The sequence below is a fragment of the Carcharodon carcharias genome, chromosome 20, assembly GCF_017639515.1.
Source record: "Carcharodon carcharias isolate sCarCar2 chromosome 20, sCarCar2.pri, whole genome shotgun sequence".
Lineage (NCBI taxonomy): Eukaryota > Metazoa > Chordata > Chondrichthyes > Lamniformes > Lamnidae > Carcharodon > Carcharodon carcharias.
The window spans coordinates 106,336,373-106,357,628 of NC_054486.1; the positions used below are offsets into that span (position 1 = coordinate 106,336,373).

Genomic DNA, 21,256 nt, shown 5'->3' on the forward strand with positions numbered 1-21,256 from the left:
TGGGGCCAGTGGAGAGGCTAGGGGGAATGGGAGGGGATTGGAGGGGGAAATTTGGGGTTGGGGGGGGGAGTGTTGTGGGGTGGTTAGTTACAGAGTTGAATTGTTCTGTAAATGTAGTGACCACTTTCCTAGCATCAGTTGATTGCTCTGTGATTCATTATCATTAGAGAATCAGCATTGGGCCTCCAATTTCACCATTGCTACAGTCACTTTGCCTACTGCGTGCAGGTGTAATGAAAGAAAGATAAAACCTATATTTATACAGCACTTGTCACAATGTTCCAAATTGCTTTACAGCCAATTAAATACTTTTGAGTTACAGTCACTGGTATAATCTAAGCAATGATATTAATTGGTGGAGCAGACTCAAAGGGTCGAATGGCCTGCTTCTGCTCACAATACAAATGCTCCTATGTCATTCTGGGATGGATGAGTTGAACTGGGCTAGATGGCTTTTTTCATCCATAATTAGCTTGTGAATAAAGGGTGGGATCATGGCTGGGGTTCTATTTATCCTGTTGCTAATGAAAGTTTACTGTGAGCAGGATTTGTGGGGCAAGATTGCCAGGACAGAAGTGCGTAATGGGCTTATAGTGAATCAGTAACCTGTTTTACAATGCACATTCTCAAGAGTCTTTTCCATTGACTTCAATCCTGTCCTTTTGTCTACTTACCTATTATCCAACACTATCTTGGCGCCTTTTATGAGGTTTTTGAGGTATTGAAATATCGTGATAAAATTGTGTTGCGTAGTAGATTTGAAAAATTTATTGTAATGAGAAGCAGCAATCAACAGTCTTCAGACTTACTGATCAAGAAAACACAGATATAATTGTGAACCATTCAGTCTTTGTTCTTTGGCCTTTTAAAATTCGTGTTGCATAGATACCCGAGGGCTCCAATGCTTCTCACTGACAGTGAAGACTTATGTTGTTCAATCATTCCACTTTGTTGCTCAGAAGTTATTTGATCTTTCTACCCCATGAGATTACCGATAAATAGAATCCAATTACACTGCTTGTATGAAATAATTATATTGGATAATATCGTGCACCCAGGCAGAAGAAAATTTTATTCTGCTTCTACAGAATGGAAAAGGCCTTGTGCAGTTTATCTGGGTTGCAAATATTGAACCTTCTCCAAATATGAATTTACCGTCACTGTGTCCATATGGTGCTATGCGCAGAACATGTTAATGAGGGCTAAGGCAGTCACCGAAATCAGTGTTATTGTCTGCACAGTGTTAAAATAACTAATTGGATATTTTCCTGTCAAATTAACAATATTGCATGATGCTGTTAAAGTAAAATTTGTATTTTCTGGTTTGTTTAATAGTCGCGGTGGGATCACCTATAAGGCGCACACAAACAAACACTGCATTATATTATAAACACTCCTTTTAAAATTAACAACCCATGCTGCATATATATCGGATGATATTTGTAACCAGATGCCAACAATGGGTGTCATCATTTTACTAGGACCTTTCTGTGATTGGTGAATTGATCGGTGAATTTTGAGAGGGAAAAAATAGCTTGCATGTTTGGTGGGAAGGGTTAAAGTGGTGTGCGGGGAGGAGTAAGGGGCCTGGATACAGGAGAAGCACTGGGGCCCATGATTTCTTCCCCTGGCCCTGCTGCCACCCTCCAGCCTGATTAAATGTTCCCGCCACCAAACTTGCCAGGGTGGAGGACATTCAATTCCACCTTTGCTGTTGGCTTTACCATAGCTGTTTCCTTTTTGAATGATACAGTTTTCTTTCCATTGTTAATCCCTCATTTGACCCCAACATTTTTTTAACCTGTAAAGAAGCAGAACAGGCAAGGAATGATCTTGGCTTTTTTCTCCTCACACCCACGCATACGCATCTTGTAGCAGAAATGACTGGGCAACAATCAGATGAGGGAAGAAACCCTGATTGAGTACTGGGACCAATTGTAGGACCTATTGCATAACTGAGATGGCCTAACTCAGCCATAGTTTAGGTGGGGAATAAATCTGGGATTTAATTGGTTTTTGTGGCTATGTGCACAGGCACCCTTAGCAAGCCCAATGGGTGATAACTACCCAAAGTTGTCCAATGGATGTGAGGTTTGAGTGGTCAGCAGCATTGAGGCTTGAAATCATGACCTCTTTGGACTGTTTGATTCCCAGCTTACCCCAATCTCCACCCCTACCCCTCCCAAAATGAGGGGATTTTCCATTAGTGTTAACTGGAAAAAGCAATTAACAGATCACACTTAACGGATTCACCTCAATCCTTGGAAAAGCTGGTAATTGTCACCATCATGCAGAAGCCTCGTTAGACCTTTACCATTGTTGGCACTGAATATTCGAAACATTCAAGGTAACATAGAATCATAGAATGGTCACAGCATCACAGCGCTGAAAGAGGCCATTCGGCCCTTTATGATTGTGCTGGCTCTCTGCAAGAACAACTCGCCTAGTCCCACTCCACTGCCTTTTCCCTGTAGCCCTGCAGTTTTTTTCTCTTCCTCCATAACACACAGCAGTGCATTCCAGATCCTAACCCCTCATTATCTAAAAAGATTTTCCTCAAGTTGCTGTTGCTTCTTGTGCCAATCACCTCAAATTTGTGTCCTCTGGTTCCTGACCCTTCCATCAATGGGAATAGTTTCTCCCTACCTCCAGATTCCTCATTATTTTGAAACCTCTCTATCAAATTTCCTCTAAACTTTCTCTTATCTAAAGAGAACAATCCCAGCTTCTCCAATCTATCCATATGACTGAAAGCCCTTCATGCCTGGCACCATTTTCGTAAATCATTTCCGGATTCTTTCTAATGCCTTCACATCCTTCCTAATGCATCATGCCCAGAATTGGACACAATATTCCAATTGAGGCCAAACCAGTGTTTTGTAAAGCAAAGATAAAAATACCTGGAAAAACTCAGCAGGTCTGACAGCATCTGCGGAGAGGAACTCAGTTAACGTTTCGAGTCCGTATGACTCTTCAACAGAACTAAGGAAAAATAGAAAAGAGATGAAATATAAGCTGGTTGAGGGGGGTGGGACAAGTAGAACTGGATAGAGGGCCAGTGATAGGTGGAGATTGCCAAAAGATGTCATAGACAAAAGGACAAAGAGGTGTTGAAGGTGGTGATATTATCTAAGGAATGTGCTAATAGTTGACATTAAGAGTAGAAAGCAGGACAAGCAAGGTACAGATAGCCCTAGTGGGGCTGGGGTGAAGGAATCGAAATAGGCTAAAAGTTAGAGGTAAAACAATGGATGGAAATACATTTAAAAATAATGGAAATAGGTGGGAAAAGAAAAATCTATATAAATTATTGGACAAAAGGGGGATCAGAAAGGGGATGGGGATGGAGGAGAGAGTTCATGATCTAAAATTGTTGAACTCAATATTCAGTCCAGAAGGCTGTAAAGTGCCTAGTCGGAAGATGAGGTGCTGTTCCTCCAGTTTGCGTTGAGCTTCACTGGAACTTTGCAGCAGGTCAAGGATGGACATGTGGGCATGAGAGCAGGGTGGAGTGTTGAAATGGCAAGCGACAGGGAGGTCTGGGTCGTGCTTGCGGATAGACTGAAGGTGTTCTGCAAAGCGGTCATCCAGTCTGCGTTTGGTGTCTCCAATGTAGAGGAAACCGCATTGGGAGCAGCGAATGCAGTAGACTAAATTGAATGTTTTGTAATGGTTCATCATGACTTCCTTGTTTTTGTACTCAATGTCTCTGCTTATAAAGCCAAGATCCCATATGCCTTATTAACTACTTTCTCAACCTGCCCTGCCACCTTCAATGTTTTATGTACATATACCCCTAGATCTCTCTGTTCCTGCACCCCCTTTAAAATTGTACCTTTTGTTTTATGTTTCGTCTCCTCGTTCTTCCTCCCAAAATGTATCACTTCATGCGCCCCTGCACTAAATTTCATCTGCCATGTGTCTGCCCATTCCACTGACCTGTCTATGTCCTTAAAGTTTATCACTATCTTCCTCAGTTCATACTGAAAATCCACACAGGATCATGTCAACATCTAGAAGAGAAAGGTTAATACTTGGAATAGGATTGTTCATCAGTTCTGATTAATCTGTCCCTTACTCTTGCAGATCCTGACTTGCTGCTGTGTATATCCAATATTCACAGTGTCTCATTACTTCAAGCCTGTCTTCTTTTTGTCCTTAGGAGTGCTGAAAACCTCCGTCCCTGTCGTTAGCTTCCAGAATGATGATGAAGATTCATCCCTAAAGTTCCTTTGTCATGATAAAAATCCGCAGTTTCCAAGGTAAACCTTAACTGTAAAGGGTGGGCTGGGAGGCGATGGAACATCACCCACTAGTAAAAGTAGATGTCGTTCCACGATTGGAATCATCCACCAGTAAAATTAGGGGTCACTCTACCATTGGACATCATTTGTCGGGTAAAATGGGGGTCACTGTACAATTGGGCATCATTCATCAGTAAAACCGGAGGTCACACTACAATTGCACATGACCCATTTTGAAAACTAGGGGTCAGTCCCTCAGTACTGCACCGAGATGTCAACCTAGATTACACGTTGAAGTCGCTAGACTTGAATTAGAGGGGAATAAGTTAAATAAATAAAAATGGTAGCTCTAAGGAGCTGTGGAATTTGTGTTGGGGAAGTTTTTTTTATTCTTTCTTGGAATGCGAGTGTTAGAATAAACAAAGAAAAGTACAGCACAGGAGCAGGCCCTTTGGCCCTCCAAGCCTGCGCCGATCATATTGCCCATCAGTTAAAACATTTTGCACTTCTGGGGTCCGTATCCCTCTATTCCCATCCTATTCATGTATTTGTCAAGCTGCCTCTTAAACACCACTATCGTACCTGCTTCCACCACCACCTCTGGCAGTGAATTCCAGACACTCACTACCCTCTGCATAAAAAAACTTGCCCCACAAATCTCCTCTATAGTTTTCTCCTCTTACCTTAAATCTATGTCCCCTAGTAATTGACTCTTCCACCCTGGGAAAAAGCTTCTGACTATCTACTCTGTCCATGCCACTCAAAATTTTGTAAACTTCTATCAAGTCGCCCCTCAATCTCCGTCGCTCTAGTGAGAACAATCCGAGTTTCTCCAATCTCTCCTCATAGCTAATAACCTCCAGACCAGGCAGCATTTGTTGTCCATCCCTAATTGCCCTTGAATTGAGTGGCTTGCTAGGCCATTTCAGAGGGCAGTTAAGAGTCAATCACATTGCTGTGGGTCTGGAGTCACATCTAGGCCAGACTGGGTAAGGATGGCAGATTTCCTTCCCTAAAGAATATTAGTGAATCAGATGGGTTATCACAACAATCAATGATGGTTGCCATGGTCACCTTTTCTGAGATTAGCTTTCAATTTTAGATTTTATTAATTGAATTTAAATTCCACCAGCTGCCATGGTAGGATTTGAACCCATGTCCCCAGAGCATTATCTTGGGCCTCTGGATAACTAGTCCAGTGATGTGCCACTACTCCACCATCTCCCCAAATAGGTTGTGGACATCTTACTGTAATAAGTAACTTATGTGCAGGTTCAGTCATTAACAAGTTATTGAGCAATTTTGCATGACTGTATATGAACAGGTTTGACCATCTCGTAGCAATAGAACGTGCTGGAATGGCTGCAGATGGCAATTACTACAACGCATGGAAAGTGAACATTAAGCACTTGGTGGATCCAATTGACAAACTGTTCCTTGCAGCACAGAACATCCTTGGAATTGCCACAACAGGTAACTGCAAACCTAGGTTGAGTTAGAAATTTGTCTTTTTTTAAAAAAATTAATTTTTTCATGGGGTGTGGGCATCATTGACAAGGCCAGCATTTGTTGCCCATCCCTAATTGCTCTTGAACTGAGTGGCTTGCTAGGCCATTGCAGAGGGCAGTTAAGAGTCAACCTAATTACTATGGGTCTAGAGTCACATGTAGGCCAGACCAGGTAAGGATGGTAGATTTCCTTTCCTAAAGGACATTAGTGAACCAGATGGGTTTTTACAACAATTGATGACAGCTTCATGGTCACCATTACCGAGGCTAGCTTTATATTCTAGATTTATTTAATTCAATTTAAATTCCACCAGTTGCAGTGGTGCGATTTGAACCCACAGCCCCACAGCATTAGCCTAGGGCCTCTGGATTACTAGTGCAGTGACATTACTACTATGCTACTATCTCCCCGATAATTGAGAAAAAGGATTCCGCCAGTTGCTTGGATGTGTGAAGCCAGAACTGCTTCAAGAAGCTCAACACTATCTTGGACAGAGCAGTTTGCTTGATTGTTGCCACTGAACTCGCCACCCATACCTTCTCCCAACAGTACATTATGTCTAGGATTAGTAGGAGTTCTAGGATACATTGCATCAACACCCTGAGGTTATTTCAACAGCACCACCCTCCCCTGAGACTTCTGTCTCTCAGAAGAGCAGGAACTGAAATGTCATGGGAAAACTATCACCTCTGGCAAAATCCCCTGCATTTGATGGCCTACATCCTAAGGCTCAAAGAGGTAGCTGTGACCTTCTGAAATTCCTTAAGTTTTGGAACGGTCCCAGTGGATTGGAAAATAGCACATGTAGTACTGCAATTCAAGGGAGGAGGGAGAGAGAAAACAGGGAGCTACAGGCCAATTAGTCTGACGTCAGTTGTAAAGAAAAGGCTGAATCCATTATTAGGTAGTAGGATTAGGCGGAGTCAGCAGTGTTTATGGAAGGGAAATCAGGTTTTACAAATCTATTAGAGAATTTTGAAGATGTCACTAACAGGATAGATATAGAGGAGCCAATGCATGTAGTATATCTGGATTTTGAAAAGGCATCCGATAGGGTACCTCGTGAAAAATGTTTACGGACTTGTTGGGTTCAGGGTAAAGTATTGACATGGATAGAGGATTGGTTAAAGGGATGAGTAGGCCTCCACAAATAAGGAAAGATATGTATGCCTAAGTTTACTGGATTGATTTCTGAGTTGAGAGAGTTGTTCTATGACGAGTTGATAAGCAGAATGGGTCTATGTTCTCTGGAGTTTAGAAGAATGAGAGGATATCAGTGAAAGATTCTTACATGGCTTGACAGGGAAGATGCTGTAAGGTTGATTCCTGTGACTGGAGAACCTAGAAACTAGGGAGCATAGCCTCAAGATAAGGGATCAATCATATAGGACAGATCAAGAAAAATGTTTTCCTTCAGAAGGAACTGATCAATTGAGGAGACTGGGGATACTTAACTATTGAGCATATTCAAGGCTGAGATCAATAGATTTTTGGACTAGATGTTAGAATCATCTCTCTTTAAACTGGATTTTATTTTTTAAAATATGGAAGGACATTGTGTTATTTGGACATTGGAGGCTGCCCGAGAGTTTTTTTAAAAAACGATTATAAGTTCACCTTGGAACAAGCAGGCCTTTGCCAAGAAGTTACCTGAGCTATATGGTACTTGAGAAGGAGTTATCTGTTTGTTTTAAACAGCAAAGGACTTTAATTAATGAAAAACTGGAAGACAAAAAGGCAATCACATGGCAGAGGCAAACCTTAAGTTTGAACCTGTGTTCAGTCTTATTGGGCAAAGGCTGAGAGCAGAAGGCTATCTAAACCCCCTGTTTAAGAAGGGAGTGAGGCAAAAGATGGGAAATTACAGGCCGATTAGCCTGACCTCGGTCGTTGGTAAAATTTTTGAGTCCATTTTTAAGGATGCGATTTCAGAATACTTGGAAGTGCATTGTAAAATCGGGTAAAGTCAGCATGGTTTCATCAAGGGGAGGTCATGCCTGACAAATCTGTTAGAATTCTTTGAGGAGGTAACGAGCAGGTTAGGAAAAGGAGAGCCAATGGATGTTATCTACTTGGACTTCCAGAAGGCCTTTGACAAGGTGCCACACAGGAGGCTGCTCATTAAGGTAAGAGCTCATGGTGTTAGAGGCAAGGTACTAGCATGGATAGAAGATTGACTGTCTGGCAGGAGGCAGAGAGTGGGGATAAGGGGGTCCTTCTCAGGATGGCGGCCGGTGACTAGTGGAGTTCCGCAGGGATCAGTGTTGGGACCACAACTTTTCACATTATACATTAATGATCTAGATGAAGGAACTGAGGGCATCCTGGCTAAGTTTGCAGATGATACAAAGATAGGTGGAGGGACAGGTAGTATTGAGGAGGCGGGGAGGCTGCAGAAGGATTTGGACAAGTTAGGAGAATGGGCAAAGAAGTGGCAGATGGAATACAACGTGGGCAAGTGTGAGGTCATGCACTTTGGTAGGAAGAATAGAGGCATAGACTATTTTCTAAATGGGGAGAGAATTCAGAAATCTGGAGTGTAAATGGACTTGGGAGTCCTAGTCCAGGATTCTCTTAAGGTTAACTTGCAGGTTGAGTTGGTAGTTAGGAAGGCAAATGTAATGTTGGCATTTATTTTGAGAGGACTAGAATATAAAGCAGGGATGTGCTGCTGAGGCTTTATAAGGCTCTGGTCAGACCACATTTAGTATATTGTGAGCAATTTTGGGCCCTGTATCTCTGGAATGATGTGATGGCCCTGGAGTGGGTCCAGAGGAGGTTCACGAGAATGATCCCAGGAATGAAAGGCTTAATATGTGAGGAACGTTTGAGGACTCTGGGTCTATACTCGATGGAATTTAGAAGGATGAGGGGGAACTTCAGACTTAGAGCATCAAACTTCCGTGAACTTAAATTTTTTTTTTCTTTTCTAAGAAAGCTTTTTTCCATTCATTCAACTCTGACTGTGTGTGTGCTGGCGAAGTTTAAAACGGTAGGTTAGTTACACTCATGGATTACAATCACAAGTCAACTAGTTCTTGAAACTTGTTTAAAAGAAGTTTTGTTTTAAAATAACTCAACCATTCTGAGTTTTTTGAAAGAAGCCTGGTTAGAGTTTCTTTTCTTCTGGGTACTAGAGGTATAGGTACACAATTGGCCATTTCAGTGAGAAAATGAAATATTCAAATTAATGGTACGGCCTGCAGAGAGTGGGACTTGATAATTCGCACACTCCTCCCATTCTGGTTGTCACATAAGGGAATCGAGGGATATGGGAATGCAGCAGGAAAGTGGAGTTGAGGTTGAGCCATGATCTCATTGAATGATGGAACAGATTCAAGGAGCCGTATGAGCTAATTCTGCTCCTATTTCTTATGTTCTTGTGTACCTCCAAGTTATACGTTATTCTGACTTGGATATTTATCACTGTTCCTTCTTCATCTCTTGGTCCAAATCCTGGCATACACCCAAAGTTCAGTGGTCAGCCTTAGCACTCCTTAGCTATGGAGGGAGAAGATATTGGGGGTTCTCACGCCAGATTGCTATTGAGGAACCTGTGCAGTAAGTGTTGCATGTCTGCAGCTCATATCCTAAATTGTATCAAGTTCCGTCATCCCTATGCTGACTGACCACGACACTGGCTCCCAGTCTAGTCGAGCCTCAATTTCAAAGTTATCTTCCTTGTATTCAAATCCCATCACAGAATAACTGTCTCTGAAGCCTCCTCAAACCTACAACCCTCTGTATTCTTCCGATTCTGGCCTCTTGCACAGCACTGATTTTAATCACTCCACCATTGGTGTCTGTGTCTTCAGGTACAGGCCCTAACCTTGGCTCAATGAACTCTCCGCCTCTCCAACTCTCTTAAAGAGGCCTCTCTTAAAGTAGTTCCACCACTTACCCCTCTCTTAAAGTAGTTCCACCACTTACCCCCAGCCCCTTCCTCTGCCAATTACCTGTCCAGTTCAATCTTGAATTGGCTTATTTTTGGCTTCTGTTTGCCCGAGCTTTCATCGTGTCTCTTTGTTCTCTAGGTATCGGAGATGGAGGGAATGAACTGGGAATGGGAAAGGTGAAAGAGGACGTCAAAAAATACATTCACAACGGGGACCTGATAGCTTGCAACGTTGAAGCAGATTTTACAGTCATTGCAGGTGGGTTTATTGGGCTTTGTAGCAGTACCCTGGAGACTTGGAAGTTTGGTTTTGAAAATGTTTTAAATTAAATGATTTCAGAGTCACCTTTAAACAGTGACGTTCTGGAAACAGTGGCAGGGCTAATCATTCGGACACTGTTGTTAAGTCCCAGGGAGAGGGAGGATGCGAGTTATAATTCTCATGCTGTATGTTTTACTAATTTGAACTATGCTGAGTGTAGGCTGTGCTATCTCCTGGCTGTGATTGGTGGAGGTGATCAATTGGTTTAGTTTCTGGAGAGATTCAAGGGTTCTTGAGCTGAAAGATCAATGGCTCCCAGAAATGGAAGTGGGAATCGTAATGCACAATTAATCTCCACCTGTTCAAGGTAATACAGGCAGGTTGCAAACTTTGTTTGCTTCATTGCGCTATTGAGTGGCTGTGCACCACAGAAGGCAGCCCAGGTTTATGCGAGATTAATACCACTAAAAGCTAGCCTCATTACATAAAGTCAGCCTGCATCTCTTAAAGAGGTGATGCATTCTGGCTGAAGCAGGCACTGGAAGTAGTAGACATCTGACCTTAAAAAGTACTTTGCTGTCTGTAAAGTGATGCCCCCAGTTTGTGAAAATTGCTACAGAAATGCAGGCCTTTCTATCGATCCCAAACCATGCAAAACAATTCAGAGCAATTTATACAGCATCCTATAAAGGAGTATCGAAGTTCTTGTTTGCCTTAGTTGGAGTAACCTTATTGAAAAGGGCAAATACTGAGTTTGAGGGCTGCTTACACGAGCATGCTGCGCCAGGAAGCTATGAGCCACAGGTCTGCATACGTAACCTTCCATGCAGAAAGTTCCTAATGCTGGTCACACCACTCTGATAGGCAGTGAGTACTTCTAAGAATGTTGAGCTGGCTGAAGTATTTCAACCCACCTGTCAAATTGTTTTTTTGAAAGAAGCATCTCAGCTTTTAATTTTTTATGCTGCAAATTTGTTGATTATATAACCTCACCAAGATCATTTGAATAGTGAAACTAGAGTTTGCCAGAGGCAACATAATTGGTTGGGGGGAGGATTGGAACAGGTCAGTTTAATTTTATGCTCTCCTCTCATTTTCTTTAGACAGCTTTGAGGTCAAACAATTTATTCACAGTTTTTTAAAACTGGAATGTAGGCATCACTGGCAAGGCAAGGAAGAGTGAAGATGGTGAAACATGACAGAGCACAGCTCCCGGACTTTTGAATGCTGTATTCGAGGCCTGAGCACAGAAGGAGAGAGGCCTTGTAGCAACAGAATGGCCTCAAGACAAAATGCTTAAAAGGAAATGGGACCAGATAGCCATGGAGCTCGATGTGAAGAGTGTTGGCCAAGGACCTGGGTGCAGTTTAGTGACCTCACATGATTAGTCAGGGTGTGTTTAGTAAATGCATCTTCAAATGCCGTATTATTACAACCACATACCAGCTTTGCCAATGTTCAAATCACTGATGCCCTTCACTCACCTACCAACAATCTCTATCAAGCATGACTCATACCTCAGATTTGTAGCTTCATCTCATCCTCACACTTTTCATACTGCTGCATATCTCACAGCTTGCAGACATTGCCAGCTATTAAACCTTAAAGCCACATCACCCAGACAGATTGCACCACACTTACTGACACACTTCCCTTTCTCTTACATAATGACAGGCAGCTGCAGCTAACCAGCAGGGAATCAACAACCCTGCGTCCTCTCACCACCATAGGAGAAAACGGTGGTCACCTTTTGCTGAAGCTGTGGCCAGTGGTGGGTTGAGACCATCGAAGATGGCAATATGTTCCTACCTAATCTACCTTCTTGCACTCTGCCTACCCCTCATCATATAATCTCTTCTGATTTGCAAGTTGCAGATGGCATTACCATGCATGTCTTGCTTCCCTCCACACACCCCCCACCCGCCCCCACCATAATCCTAGCCTTGTGCCTTTCTCCTTTTAAATATGCAATAGCTGCCACCTGGCCAGGCAGCAGGTACAGGAGTAGGAAGAGCAAGAGCAAGAGGACACTGATGACGAAGAACATCGTCACTCAATCTCTCACTCATAGCTGCCAGCTCAAATATACTGGCATTGTGCATACCTTAGAGGACAGCAGATAGACACAATCTGTACATGGTGAGAAACCAGGGATGAGTGGTCTGCAGCCAATGCAAGGGGAAACAATAGCATGGATACCAGCTCCCTGGAGGGGGAGGTTAGGTGGGTACCAGCTCCCAGAGGCTGAGGTAGCTTGGGTACAAGCTCCCTGGTGGCTGAGGTAGCATGGGTACCAGCTCCCCAGAGGGCAAGGTAGCATGGGTACCAGTTCCCCAGAGGGTGAGGTAGCATGGGTACCAACTCCCCGGAGGCTGAGGTCAAATGAGTTCTGCTGTAGAATACTCAGACGAGGACTTGGATAGGGTGGTGCACAAAAAAAAAACTGATGGGAATGTGTATAGAAATACTTGGTGCATTGGCAGGCCTACCAGAGAGCCCGCTGTGTCAAGGAGTGTGGAGGAATCCAGCAGCAACTTGGCATACTGCTTTGTGCAGAGCTTGGAGCCCATCCTTTCCAGCATGGAAATGGTGGCTAACTCCATGACAACACTGGCTGATTTCTCAGCTTCCATTGCAACACAAACAAAAGCCAGACAGTGTCAGTGTGCTGCAGCAGAAGCTCAGATGGAAATTATGAATATTCAGCTTGTTACCATGCAGGTTCAGACTGTCCCTGTCACGGCTGCAGATACCAGTGTTTAAAGGGATTTCAGACTCTCCTAGCAGTCCTGTAATCTGTCCTTCAACAGATGACTAGTATTGCTGCGACACTGCACTGGAGGTGTAGCACTGGCTCCATGGTGCATAAGCCTGCTGTTCTGTCTCAGGATGACAGCACCACACTCTGTCAGCCAGCCCAGACTGCTACCTTCCATGCTGAGATGATGCAGTTGCTAAGATGATGCAATCCAAAGTTGGAGCTTCTGTGGCCAAGAGCTGATGGAGCCATCCTGCAAGGACTTCTGCTTTCTCCCAGTGAAACTCAGAGGTGTTCCACCAGCCATCCTGCGTAAGAACACTAGACCAGGCAAAGGCAGGACACAAAGAGAACGCTCGAGGATGACGAGTTGGGTTTTGTATAGAATATTGTGTGTTCTGTTGGATAAAGTTATTATTGAATTGCTATAGCGCCCTCACCAAGGTGGCATCTAGTGAGAGCCAAGATGGAAGCAAGCATGCTCAATGCTGACGCATTTTGGTACTAGAGGACCATCCATTTGCTGAAAACACAGGCACTATCAATTCCAATTTTACAACCCATGCACTTAGAGTGTTTTTACATAGAAAAATGAACAAGCCTGCTGCTACTGACCTTGCTCACAAAGAACCAGTGGTATCACAGACCCAGCAAGATGAGGGGCTACAATCTACCATCAGGTTAAGTCCATCTATTTCTGCAAGTTAAATATTGGTTGGGATTGTGTCTTATCCTGTGCATTTGCACTGCTCAGCAATGGGACGCCTGTAATTCTGTGTTGAAATACATTGGACCAAGAGGCCACTCAATAGAAATATTAAATAGGGGGAGTGCAGAAGACAGGTGTTGCTCTCCAGCACAGGGCACAGGCTTTTAAATTAAAGTAGATATGGTTTATAATTGTCACTGAAAATGGGGCAGCTCATTTGCAACTTAGATGAGAAGGCTGGTTAGAGCAATTAGTTAATTAGACCTCATAAGTCTGGAACTGCTTATGTCTTGCTTATGATCTAGAGATAATTCAGTGAAGGTTTATGCACATCCCCGTTGCACATAAAACTATGTGAAATATAAGCAATTACGTTTAGAATTCTTACATTACCTTACATGACAGCTGGCTCAGGATTTCAGAAATGTGGTTGGAGATGTGCTTTGAAATGAAGGCATATGAATATGGGATATGATCGACATTTACAGAGGGAGGCAGTAGTGTAGTGGTAATATTACTGGACTAGTAATCCAGAGGCCCAAGCTAATGATCTGGGAACACGGGCCCAGATATCACCATGACAGGTGGTGGAATTTAATTCAGTTAATGAAGGCTAGTCTCAGTCATGGTGACCATGAAATTATAATCGGTTGCTGTAAAAACCCATCTGGTTCACTAATGCCTTTTAGGGAAGGAAATCTGCCACCCTTACCTGGTCTGCTCTACATGTGACTCCAGACCCACAGCAATGTGGTCGACTCTTAACTTCCCTCTGAAATGGCTATCAAGCCACTTAGTTCAAGGGCATTTAGGTATGGGTAACAAATGCTGACCTTGCCAGAGATGCCCACATCCCATGAAAGAATAAAGTAAGTTCAGAAGGAGGCCATTCAGCCCACCTGGTCTGGGCTGGTTCTGTTAATGTATCCCCCACTAATCTCACCGCTCTAAAGAACCATAAGAGTTTACAGCACTGAAAACATCTATCCCTGCAATTAGTTTCTCTCAGTAACTTCTAGACAAGATAACTTTTCAGCGATGGACATTAGTATTCCATAAAAGCAATTGACAGCTTGTGTGGAATGGGTGGGTGTCTATCATAGAACTGTTACAGGCTCTGTAATTAGCGGGATTGATAGGCTGAATGGCCCTTTCTCACTCTTGAGTCCTTGAGATTTGACTAACTCAAAACAGATCTCTTCCAGTTTACAACCAGCAGAAGAAGCAATTTTAAACAGCAGTGTGTTTTATTAGGTGTATCAAACTGGGGAGGTTATGCTGTAGCCTGTGGTCTCTACATTCTCAACAACTGTACAATCCATGAACGCTACCTGCGCAAAGCAGTTGGATTCCCTAAGACCTCTGAAATGGATGAATATATTTCAGCACTGCCGACTGTCCATAAGGTAAAAGTTTATTTTCTCACCAGAATAGAGGAACATTTCTCTCTCTCCTTTTCCTCCAGTGGAGTTGCATCCTCCTCCTATTATTCACTCCCTCTTTCTGTCTTTTATTTTGTCAATACTACTAAGCTCATTGATCCTGAGTTTAACTCTCTTGTTCCTTCAGAGCTTGCCCTTACAGATTCTTCCTCTTCCCTGCATCTTGAAATCAAGACTTGTCTCATACACTCTTTTCTGGTTCACTCCTCCCCAGGATCTCAAAACTGTGGAACTTACCACCTCTTAGTTTTCCCCTCCTCCGACATTCAAAAGCTTTCAAAGAGGAGAATGTGCAGTTTTGTCCTGGGATAGTATTCCAACGCCACTAACAAAATAAACAGGTTATCTGGTCATTAACAGATGTTTTATTTTGTGGCTACCATGTTTCCTACATTACAACAGTGACTACATTTTAAAAGTACTTCATTAACTGTAAAGTGCTTTGGGATGTCCTGAGTTCTTGAAAGGAATGTATAAATGCAAGTCTGTTTTCTTCTTCCTATCAAGCCAGTACCTCTTGATTTGCTGTGCTTTCTAATCTATGATCCACCTCGATTGGTCCTGGATTTTACTGCAAGCCTTTTAGCCCTTTTTAAAAATAGAATATTGAACTTGTTTTGGAAGTGGATAAATCGTGTCAGTTATTCCGCATAACATTTTGTTTGCTCCGAGTCATTAGGTTTCCTACATCACACCCTGCACATCAGCCGGATGGATGAAGGCTACTACTTTGACTCATCTTTTGGTTGCCATCTTAATGTCTCCCCCTCTGACTCGGCGTCAGCTCTTTGACTGATTACTTTCTCACACCACGCCTTGAGACATTTACCTATACTAAAGCTGTTACATGATTTTAAGTTGTCACTGTAGTTAGCCTATTTCACTATCACTCGCTCGGAAGGAAAAGCTTCCCTTTACGTAGCACCTTATTCTGTGTCTCAGAATTGTCTCAAAGTACTTTATGTCCAACAAATTACTTTGAAATACAGTAACTTGTTGGGTAAGCAACTAGCTCAAAATACATATAGAGTGTTGGAATAGGAGGAGGTTATTCAGTCCCTGAGCTTGCTCTGTCATTCAATTAAATCATGGATGATCTGTTTTTTCGCTCCATTTATCCTATCCATTTCATACCCCTTAATACCCTTGCCTAACAATAATCTCTCAGTCTCAGTTTTGAAATTCTCAATTGAGCCCTTCACTTTTTTGAGGGGGAGTGTTTCAGATTTTCATTACTTTTTGTGGCATGAGTGCTTTCTGACATCACCCCTGAACAGCCTAGCTCTAATTTTAAGGTTCAAAATCTTTTCCCACAGACAGAACAGACAAATATTTCTCCTACCACGTTCAAAGCCTGATAATATTCAGGTCCTGATGAATCAAGTGACTCTGTCACATGATGTTTGGTTTGAGTTTCACATCTGAAAATCCTTCCCTCCTAATACCCCCTTCAAAGTTTGATGATATTCAGGTCTGATGTGTTAATCTTGATGTGATATTTGGTTTGCGTTTCATCTCAGTTTTCCCCTCTTCTGACATCCAAAAGCTTTCAAAGAGGAAAATGTGCAATTTTGTCCTGGGATAATATTCCTCGTCCAACATCTATTTGCTTTGTAAATACTGCTACAGTAAATACTTCCCCTCCATCAACTCCTTTGATCATTTTAAATACCTTAATTAAATCACCCCTTAATCTTCTATACTCAAAGGAATATAAGCCTCAGCTCAGCAACCTGCCCTCAAAACTTAACCCTTTTAGCCCAGGTATCATTCTGGTGAATCTACACTGCATTCTAGCTGAGGCCAGTATATCCTTTCTGAGGTTCAGTGCCCAGAAATGAATACAGCACTCGTAATCAGGTTTAACCAGAGTTTTATATAACTGTAACATAACTTTCATCCCTTTGTATTACAACCTTCCTGAGATAATGGCATTAGCCTTTTAAATTATTTTTATACCTGTACCTGTCCACTAGCTTTTAGTGATAGCTGGTACAGTTTAATTTAACTGACTGACTTGACTTTTTTATAAAGTTATCTCTTCCCTCAGTGAAACAGGTTCTCCTTAGTTGCTCTGGGTAATATCGTGAAGACATCTGATGTGTAATTGTAGGGGTGAAGCTACATTAACCACCATTTTGCACATAGCCAGTAGCACACTGGACATAGGATGCTTGCTAATGCAATGCTGTAAACTTTGCTTGGTGTATATTGAATGATACATTGAACCTACAGCTCAGAAACGGACCATTTAGTCCAAATGGTCTATGATGGTGTTTGTGTACCATGTGAGCCTCCTCCAACTCACCTTCATCAGGCATAACCTTCTCTTCCTCCTCCTTCATTTCCTGAAACGCATCTATGCTATTCGCATCAATTACTTCCTCTGGCAGTGAGTTCCACATTCTAACCACTGTTTGGGTAAAGAAATTGCTTCTGAATTCCCAACTCGATTTATTAATCACTATCTTTTACTCTAGTTTTGACCTCCACCACAAGTGAAATCATTTTCTCCACATCCACCCTATCAAATTCTTTTGTTATCATAAAGACATCTATCAGATCACCCCTCGGTGTTCTCTTTCCTGGAGTGAAGAGCTCCAGCCTGATCAACCTTTCCTGATGCTTATAACCTCTCAGTTCTATGGTCAATCTTTTCATCTGCCCTCAGGAAGAAAAGCTACTGGAATTGCTGGTGAAACATGGAATTCGAAGTGGAAAAACTGGGAATTTGGGGATGGAAGTGGACGGCTTGCTGTTCCATGACACGCACTCATCTATGATCAAACAGCTGTTGGAAATCACACTGGGACAGGTCCAATCAAACTAGTTCACAAAGTGGGCGTGCAGGAAGCTTTAATATAGAATTACAATCATTCTTGCTGACCTTTTAACTGCATAAGTTCCAGTTAGGTTTACACTAACTAATTGATATATTTTCACAACAGGTAGGTTATAATGCAGTGTTACTTTTCTTGATTAATTTCATGTTTTTATGGCTGTGTTGTGCTTCCCATTTCACTTCAAAAATTAATACAATCTCATCTTCCCACAAAACAGGTTATTCCAGTGTCTGTGTTAGTCATTTCTAAGCTTGTTCTCTGGATAAGTGCGCAGTTATGTTTGAGGTTTCATTTTACCTCGGAGTACTGACAAAATTAATGAAGAATAAAGGCAAAAGCTAGGAAATATTCCTCTCATTGCAGTATTTTATGAATTGGATGTAAGCTTTGGTCATTGAATCTGAAATGCTCCAAATCTTTGCATGAAACACTAGGAAGATGTATGAGATACAAAAACAAAAACAGAATTACCTGGAAAAACTCAGCAGATCTGGCAACATCGGCGGAGAAGAAAAGAGTTGACGTTTCGTCAACTCTTTTCTTCTCCGCCCATGCTGCCAGACCTGCTGAGTTTTTCCAGGTAATTCTGTTTTTGTTTTTGTTTTGGATTTCCAGCATCCGCAGTTTTTTTGTTTTTATAGATGTATGAGATAGTCCACCATACTCTTCTGACAACCCCAGTAGGTGAAAAAAAAATATACGTTTTGGGCTAAGTTACACATTACATTTATAAGGAAAGGAATTTACTATAATAAAATGAATATAGTACTTAACTTTCGAAGATCTGTTACATTGTCTCTGAACATCCTTTAAATGGATATTGTGGGATTGGGATAATGAGGGGTTTTCAGCTCCATGAAGTTCTGGCTCATAGCCATGATATGAAGTTCCAGTTCGGATGGATGAAATCAAAATATGGCCAAAATGGTGTATTAATCCTCTCCTGAGAGGGCGTCTGTATATCAAGAACTGGCAAACAAGATGGGTCGAAGGCGTAATAGGAGATGTTTACATTCCACCTTAATAAATTTTGGCACCAGTGCCACCGTCATGCAGGAACTGCTCGTGCTGAAACATATACAGGCAGATAAATTTTGTAAAACAAAGACTAAGAATTTCTTTAGTGCTGCTGTCATTCTACTGCGTACATTCCCTGGACATGTGGTGAAAATCACATTTAAACATGTAAATAGGGTTTCTTCCACACTCCCTGTGATGTTACAAAGTTGAATGCTTGCAGTTCTGAGGAAATTCTCAACCCAAGTAATTTTTTGATAGCTCCACTTGTGGCAAGTAACAAGTGAGTGAGCATGGACTTCGTTTAAAACAAAGAGCGAGTGAGCGTGGACTTCATTTAAAACAAAGAGCGAGTGAGCGTGGACTTCATTTAAAACAAAGAGCGAGTGAGCGTGGACTTCATTTGAAACAGAGAGTGGGTGAGCTTATTTAAAACAGAGTGGGGAGACTTCATTTAAAAAGAGCGTCAAGAGCAACTGATTGGTGAGTATATCTAGTCTTTAGATTAAAATTAAGGTCTGTAGTTAGTGTTTAAATCTCTAGCCTTTATTTTCTCTTAAAACTAGCTTGTTAAGTATAATTTTGTTACTGGTATAAATAATTTAAATAAAATGTAAAGAGCAGGCATGCTAGAGTAATTAATTAACAAATTAAGCAAAATAAGATAGTGAAGGCAGGATGGGCGATGTGTTAGAAACATAGAAACTAGGAGCAGGAGTAGGCCATTCGGCCCTTTGAACCTGCTCCGCCATTCATTATGACCATGGTTGATCATCCAACTGAATAGCCTGCTCCCGCTTTCTCCTCATACCCTTTGATCCCTTTCGCCCCAAGAGCTATGTCTAATTCCTTCTTGAAAGCATACAATGTTTTGATCCCAACTACTTTCTGTGGTAACGAATTCCACAGGCTCACCACTCTCTGGGTGAAGAAATTTCTCCTTATCTCAGTCCTAAATGGTTTACCCCATATCTTCAGACTGTGACCCCTGGTTCTGGACTCCCCCACCATTGGGAACATCCTTCCTGCATCTACCCTGTCTAGTCCTGTTAGAATTTCATAGGTGTCTATGAGATCCTCCCTCATTCTTCTGAACTCCAGCGAATATAATCCTAATCGACTTAATCTCTCCTCATATGTCAGTCCCGCCATCCCAGGAATCAGTCTGGTAAACCTTCGCTGCACTCCCTCTATAGCAAGTACACTCTTCCTCAGATAAGGAGACCAAAACTGCACACAATATTCCAGATGTGGTCTCACCAAGGCCCTGTACAATTGCAGCAAGACATCCCTGTTCCTGTACTCAAATCCTCTGGCTATGAAGGCCACAGACCATTTGCCTTCTTCACTGCTTGCTGCACCTACATGCTTGCCTTCAGCGACTGGTGTACAAGGACACCCACATCTCATTGCACATTCCCCTCTCTTAATTTATAGCCATTCAGATAATAATCCGCCTTCCTGGTTTTGCTACCAAAATGGATAACCCCTGTGGCATGTGGGAGCTGCTGGACACCAAGGTGATCTGGAGTAAACACAGCTGTAGTAAATGTTTGCAGTTTGAGGAACTTCGGATCCGAGTTAAGGAGCTGGAGTGTGAGCTGCAGACAATGCACCATATCAGGGAGGGGGAAATTTACCTGGACACTTTGCTCCAGGAGGCAGTCACATCCCACGGGTTAGTTAATTTGGATTTTGTCTGTGATCAGGGACAGGAGGGTGTGACTGCAGGTGAGGCAGGTTTGGGGACCCAGGGGGTAGCGTTCAAGGAGCCTCTGCCCCTGAAATTGTCCAACAGTTACGAGGTTCTTGCAAGCTGTGTGGACGAGAGCAGGGACTGCAGGGAGGATGAATGAACTGACCACAGCACCGTGGTACAGGGAGTCATTCAAGTGGGGGGAGGAAATAGGAACGGAGTAGTGTTGGGGACAGTATAATTAGGGGGATAGATACGGTTCTCTGCAGCTGTGAGCATGAGTCCCGAAGGTTGTGTTGCCTGCCCGGTGCCAGGGTTAAGGACATCTCCTCAGGGATGGAGAGGAACTTGGAATCAGATGGGAGGGATCCAGTTGTCACCATCCACTTTGATACCAACTACATTGATAGGACTAGAAAGGAGGTTCTGCTGAAAGAATTTGAACAGTTAGGAGCTAAATTAAAAAGCAGAACCTCCAAGGTAATAATCTCGGGATTACTACCTGAACCACGGGCAAACTGGCATAGGGTAAATAAAGTCAAGGAGTTAAATGCGTGGCTCAGAGATTGGTGTGGGAGGAATGGGTTTCAGTTCATGGGGCACTGGCATCAGTACTGGGGTAGAAGGGAGCTGTTCCGGTGGGATGGGCTTCACTTGAGCCATGCTGGGACCAGTATCCTGGCGAATCAAATAACTAGGGCTGAATAGAGGGCTTTAAACTAAATAGAAGTTGGGAGGGTTCTGGAGAAGGGATAAGTAGGCTTACAAAGCATAAGGATATGGCAGATTGCAGAGCAGCTACTTGGGTAATGATATTCAGAGTGTGACAGGAAGGGATAGAGCGTACAAACATAAAAAAAAGCAGCAAATCAGGTCAAAGA

General features: G+C 42.6%; 1 protein-coding gene across 7 annotated transcripts in view; it reads left to right on the top strand.

Moving 5' to 3' along the window:
* Positions 1-17,876, top strand: part of dglucy (D-glutamate cyclase) — a 69,785-nt gene extending 51,909 nt beyond the window's left edge. For all 7 annotated transcript variants that reach the window (XM_041215261.1, XM_041215258.1, XM_041215257.1 and 4 more), the window contains 5 exons: positions 4,163-4,262; positions 5,569-5,717; positions 9,788-9,907; positions 14,632-14,783; positions 17,491-17,876. In XM_041215261.1, the coding sequence (XP_041071195.1) occupies positions 4,163-4,262; positions 5,569-5,717; positions 9,788-9,907; positions 14,632-14,783; positions 17,491-17,649 (680 nt within the window). In that variant the 3' untranslated portion in view covers positions 17,650-17,876. The remainder of the gene's footprint in view (positions 1-4,162; positions 4,263-5,568; positions 5,718-9,787; positions 9,908-14,631; positions 14,784-17,490) is intronic.
* The last annotated feature ends 3,380 nt before the right edge of the window (positions 17,877-21,256 follow it).